Source organism: Calidris pugnax, unplaced genomic scaffold (genome assembly GCF_001431845.1).
Source record: "Calidris pugnax isolate Ruff unplaced genomic scaffold, ASM143184v1 scaffold2, whole genome shotgun sequence".
Lineage (NCBI taxonomy): Eukaryota > Metazoa > Chordata > Aves > Charadriiformes > Scolopacidae > Calidris > Calidris pugnax.
The window spans coordinates 2,920,218-2,926,508 of NW_015090766.1; the positions used below are offsets into that span (position 1 = coordinate 2,920,218).

At 42.9% G+C, this 6,291-nt stretch overlaps 1 protein-coding gene across 1 annotated transcript in view; it reads right to left on the reverse strand.

The window, feature by feature from the left end:
• Positions 1 to 339: 339 nt before the first annotated feature.
• The window catches only part of ZNF367 (zinc finger protein 367), an 8,003-nt gene continuing 2,051 nt past the window's right edge, over positions 340 to 6,291 (reverse strand). The window contains exons 2-5 of the mRNA XM_014936274.1: positions 5,999 to 6,149; positions 4,219 to 4,338; positions 3,670 to 3,808; positions 340 to 3,090 (exon numbers count right to left, since the gene is read on the reverse strand). Coding sequence (XP_014791760.1) covers positions 2,850 to 3,090; positions 3,670 to 3,808; positions 4,219 to 4,338; positions 5,999 to 6,149 — 651 coding nt within the window. The 3' untranslated portion in view covers positions 340 to 2,849. The remainder of the gene's footprint in view (positions 3,091 to 3,669; positions 3,809 to 4,218; positions 4,339 to 5,998; positions 6,150 to 6,291) is intronic.

Consider the following 6,291-nt stretch of genomic DNA (forward strand, 5'->3'; position numbering starts at 1 on the left):
CCACCGAAAAGGGAGGCAGGCGGGGGTGAAGTGCGGCGCCCCCGGGGCCGCTGGGCAGCCTCAGCCCCGTGCCCTGTGCCGGCACCGGCCGCAGGGCAAAGGCGTTCAGCGCCGCTGAGCTCCCGCCCCCGCGGTGAGACCGGCACCGGAGCCCTCACAAGCTCGTCAAACTGTTTTAAAAAAAAAAAAAAAAAGCCTAAAAAATTTGCTTCGGGTGGTTAGCTTTGTGTCAGATTTCAGCCGACAGGTGGAACACCTTCATGCTCCCCAGCAAGTCAGGCTGGTGGGGTCACAGAAGCAAGGAGTATTAAAAAATGACCAAACAGCACACACCGAACGTGAAAATTAAACCCAGTTTTTTATTCAAAGCGTCTATTAAAATGACAGCACATCCACTCATCTGCTGTTAAGTCTCGCCGAGCTACAACTTAAATCTTTTGAAGCACCGACCACTTCAAGATCTCTTGTATGTACGTAATCACTGCCTCATAAAACAAAAAGCAGTTTTCCATATCTCTTTTTTTTTTCACTTGGTATTTTATCCAAAACTTGTCATGACATAAAACTGCTTCAGCTGTCTGAGTTTCCTCTACAGCCAAGTACAACTCAGTGTACCTGTCACACTCAAAGAAATATTCTGCCACTTGCCCAACGCATTACAGATGACCCGGGGGGGGGGGGGGGGGGGGGGGGGGGGGGGGAGGGAAAGAAACAAAATCAATCGTAATGATGTAATTTACAACTCCAGTCTGCAGCTGGCTGGTAATTACACTGTGAAATACTACTCAGGAGCAATCCTGAGTTATGACTCAGAAGTTCAACAGATTTATGCTCAGAGTCCACTTGGGGATCAGACCATTTGCATGCAGCCAACTGAAGTTGCATGTAACTTACTTGACAAACTCCAAACCTATGCACAGGAATTAGGCATTTTACATAGGTCAAGAAGCCTAGGACAATTACAATGTTTCTTATTTTCAAGCCTAAAAGACTTAAAACAGAAACGAATTAGCTTGATGTCAGCTAAGTTTAGGAGCTGAAGGCAAAAGTTAAACCGTATCACTGGTGCAAAACTATTTACATTCAATTAAAGTGATTTTTTTTTAAATTATTCAATTGCTCTTTAGTTAAGTGCAGCAATACATGACTTAAACTGAGTTAATGAGATTTTCAACAACATGTTATCAATTATCAGAGAACAGAATCTAGCAGTTGCAGTTTCTGGTGTAAAATCATGCTACGACTAGACTGAACAGCTGTATACATCTGGTCAGTCTATATCAAGTGACTGATAAAATTATTTCTTCCTCTTGCTTAAGTGAGAGGGAAAGTGGCTTCCCTTCTCATCTGGATTTCCTGACCTTCAATGAGAGGAAGGAGTTAAAGCGAGCAGTTCAGTAAATACAAATTATTAATATCCCCTAAAGCAGTAGCTTAATGTAAAAAAAAAAAAACCAAAAAAAACCCCACACAAACCAAAAACCAAACCAAACAAACAACAAACCACACAACAAGAAGTCCAATCTGAAAATAAAGTTTTGTTAGCATATTAGGAATCTCTGGTTGCCTTCAAAGCAAAACACAGAAAAAGATCACCATGAGACATTGCTATTGAAAGTATACAACATTCACAAAGTGACAAAATTTCCTGCTAAACATTTTATATCAGCATCTGAGTACTAGGCAGCATTCTGTAACTTCATTTATTTGGGAAATATATAAAATCACAATGTTAACACACTTGTAACTATCTTTGGAAGCCTATTTTCTAGTTGTATAGTGAATACTTTTCTGCAGTGTTTAAGTGATAGCTGTGCTACAGTTAGTGAACACAAAATTGGCATGTTATCCTGAAGTAAAGCAATAAGGTGGCTTTATGCACAGAAAGTACAGAGGCTTCTATTTGCTAATAATCATATAAAAGCAATACTTTAAAACTTAGTGTTTGCTAATAGAAGATCTAAAATAATTCACTACAAATTCATACCACCCTGTAAATACCCCCTTTATTAACAAAATCAAGTGCCAAATCACTACAGGGTCTAAAAATATCTGAAAAAAAAATATCACCAATTGTTTACCTTTGTCTAGACTTTGCAAGACTAATCATTTTCAGATAAAACCAACAATGTGCAAAAGTTCCCAACATCACATGCTAGGAATAACAAGTGCTACCAAGAGATTCTGCTGAAATCAAATCAGAAAACAGAACAGCGAAGTCAAGCCTCATACCTCGAGCAGTCACAGTGAAGATCCCGAATGATATTACAGTTTCCTGCATGAAGCAGTTTCATCCCCAATTTCATCTATAAGCTGCGGTAACTAAGCTTTGCCTTCCACCTCAGTGATACTAGGTAAAGATATATTGACATAAGAAAAAAAACAAAAAACACAAACGGTTTCATTGCTGCTTACCAATATCTTCAGACCTACCACTTAATATAAATTTGCTTTAATAGTCAGATAAATACTTTTCTTTTTGTCAGCCCTTCTTTGGCCACGTGTACCATTCTGCTAATCATGAACACTTTGTTCAGAAAGTGCTTTCCGGTGAAAACTGCTTCAAATAAATGAGTTAACCTTGCAAAATCTAGCTTCCCGCGAGACGTAAATTTGTCCACCCTGCATTATGCAGCCTCATATTTACAAAATATTTAGAAACTTTACATCTGTCTTTTACCTTACGAAAAGTGCAATTCTCTTACCCCACGTTACGGGGCAACAACATTCTTCATAAATTCTACAGAATAGCAGCCTATGATAAGCAAAATAAGGTGCTTAGCTTATGCCCAGGATCTAACTGGTTAAAATACCCCCAAGGAAGTACATTTAGCAGACTCTCCTCCGCTCTACTGCCGAAGCGGTGCCACGTCCAGGTTGGCGAGCTCGATGAGCGCCAGGGCGCCGTGCATGCGCTCGCGCTGCTCCTGCAGGCGGCTGCGCCGAGCCGCCGAGCGAGCACTGCTCTTCTCTTCACCATCCTCCTCGTCAGACTGCAGGTACTCCATCGGGTCCTGCTGTTCCTGATCCGTTTTCTGGGTGGTTTTAGTTTTCAGCGAGGGAGCGCGCTGTTCTCTCGTCTGCCAGTATCTACAAAATCAAACACGAGGGAATGCTTTCAAAATACAGGCGACTGACTCGCACGCCAACCATTCGAAGCTGGCAAATAACCTCCCGGGTACTAGCTTGCATCTGACTAAGCACTGCATTTGGCTTTATCTTTCAGCCCTTATATGGTAGTATTTAAGCTGTCAAAAACCTCCTTTATTCAGTATTTCAAGTGAACATCTGTGACAGGTTTATTCTCTAAACGGCGTTCCCTGCAGGCGTTTCATTCCTAGGCATACACAATCGTTCACCCTCAGACAGAAACAAATTCAGCAAGACTATAGCACTAACTAACAAGGTATTAGCATGTGTTGATCAAGCAAAGAGAAGCATTTAAGCAGAGGGTCGGAACAACAACAACAAAAAGATACAAGAAAAAGTCTCACGAGGAACTTTGTCCTGACCAAGAGTTTGTGCTTCTTTAAGGAAAGGAAAAGCTGGGCTAAGGAACAGCTGGCTTTGGTTTGCTGGGGTTTTTTTTTTTGCCCCTAAGAATAAAGTGCTTTCTCAGACCACCCTTACAAGTTTTTAAGAGAAAGATGACACCATGATGAAACTTACTTTGTTAGCCACTCAGCCACAGCTTTATTGTCAGCCGTCTGCTTCTTGCTCAGCATGTCTGTGAGCTCTTCCCTCTTCAGTCGGGCATATGGATGTTTGGGGCAATGACGGTTTGCGTGTGTGAATCTGCTTAAACAGCCTTAGAAAACACAAAGTGACAATGAAGTACACGTTATGGAAAGCAGTCAACCAACAAGTAAATAGCACCTATGGGATGAAGACGCTGCTGAATCCAACCTTCCTCACTCACAGAACCCTACGTTTGGTTGAAAAGTTCTGCTTGCAAGGCTCGTAACATGCCCCATCATTTATACATTAGTATCAACTGACAGAATTACTGATAACCTGCTTACATAATAACATATGTATCTAAGGATCGCATATTTGCATGATTAACGCAGGTTCTGTGCAGCTTGTCCCTTCTTTAGAAGCTGCTCCAAAATTAAAATCCAAAGCTTTTGTGGATCTTAGCCACATGGACACGCATACATTTCCAGTACTAGACTGGCCCCAGTTCTGAAAGCTCCAAATTGTTCTCTGAGGGCTCACCATTCTCTGAGCAGACGAAAGGTTTCTCCCCGGTGTGAAGACGCTGGTGAGTTTTGAGCTGCCCACTCTGAACAAAGGCTTTCCCACAGTCTGGATAGTCACACAAATACGGCCTTTCACCTTAAAAATAATAACAGAACAGATTTATGAAAACTGAATATACAAGAAGAGTCACAGTATCCAGTGGTGGTCCCTTGGTTGAAACTTACACAAGCCAGCTCTCCTCCTACCCACTTTAAAAAGTCCTGGCATAGCAGAGATCCACTTTTACCCCAAACAGATCTTTTTTCTGAAGTACATGATCAATGCTACTGGGTAATACAGTTATTTCCAGAGGGGGGAAAAAAACACCAAACAAAACCCCAATTATGTTTTTCCTTGCCATATTTTCTGATGGAAGCCTCTTGCACACCACTACATAAGCTTTGTCCCGTGAAACAATGCACCTACAGAGCAAGAAATATACGAAGTGAAATGAGTAAATGGAAATGTAATTCAAGTTGCAACCAGATAAATTTTATCCTTAACGTAGCCTGAACTACAGTAAAATAACTGAGGCCAACAGTATAGCAACATAAACAGCTGAAGAAATATTTTACGAGGGAAGAGTATTTGAGAAAAGTTGTAATGGATAAATGGAGGTTGCAAGAGAAACTTATTCCAGACTTAAGCCAAGAAGGTCTTCTTTGGCCAGTCAAGGAAGACTTCCCTGTGTCAGCTGCAACAAGAACAGGGGTGGCAGGTATTCCTCCCTCGAGAGGATCTGACTGCATGCAACTACGTGAAAACATGCCATGCCACCTCTCCTCAGGAAAGGTAACTAAACCACAGCAATGATGACTTACTAAGTCAGAGGAATAACACCAAGGTAAGCTCTGCTCAGGTAAGTACCAGTTCAACACCTAAAACAACCAAGTGAAATAAAATCCTCTGCTGACCAAAGAGCACAAGGGAACTGCTGTTTAATATTAGCATCTAGATTAGTGTTAGCAACTTGAGTGAGAAAAAGAGACCATGGGAGCCAGGATTCTTCTGGGCTTTTGTTTGCTTGGTTTGGAGGTATGGGGGAGAGTGTTGGTGGTTGTGTTGGTGTTGTGAGCTACCTTAGGTCACACTTCACTGCAAATACAGAGTTCTGTTGGAACATGAAAAGCAAAAAAAAACCAACAACAATGCTTGGTTTAAAAAAAAACCCAAAAACCAGCATCTCCTATTCAGTTCAGATGGGTATTGAGTGAGTTGTTCCTACATTTTAATTGTGAGTTGCCTTCTACATACAGTTCAGTAAACGAGTGCGACCACCTCCATCCCAGAAAATGAATTCTAGGCTGTAGGAGAGACAACTGGATGGTGATTTTAAGCATTTGAACTCTTTTCCTCAGCATTTAAGCTAGACTTCTAGTGTTTTACACTACTAGTTACCACGCAGTTTTTAAGTTACTGTCTCCTCTTACAGCTAAACTTCAATTGCTCTGTAAGACGTACACCACCAAGAAGCAAACAAATCACAGAGACGAAACGAGGCAGGCAGAATAAAGAGAGCTACCACGTACAGAGTACCAAACTCAAAAAAGGTTCTGCCCCTTGCACAGTAAGCCACAGACACCAGCAGATGTGCCTCCCCACAACAAACTCAGTCACAAAGACTGTGATCGGACTAAAAAAAGCCTTGGAAGTTTGACTAATTTAACAGTGACAATGGAATAGTGGCAGGTGGAGTTCGCTGGGGGTTTCAGGGGTGTTTTTTTTTTTTTTTCGGCTGCGCCTTGCCTTTACTCACCGGTGTGAGTCCGTTTGTGGGCCTGCAGCGATTTCTCCCGCGGGAAGACCCTGTAGCAGACATTGCAGCGGATGCTGCTGGAGGAGTGCACCCCTTCGTTGATCAGCTCCGGCACCGTGTCCGCTCTCGGCCGGCCGCGCCGCAACCTGTCCTGCGTCGGGATAATGGCCCAACTGAACACCCCGCGCGCTCCCGCCTCGACGGCTCGCCCAAAACCCACCCCTTTCCCGCTCCGAGGGAGTTTTGAAGGGAGGGGTGTGACGGAGGGCGGCCGCCGGGACCGCGGGAGGCAC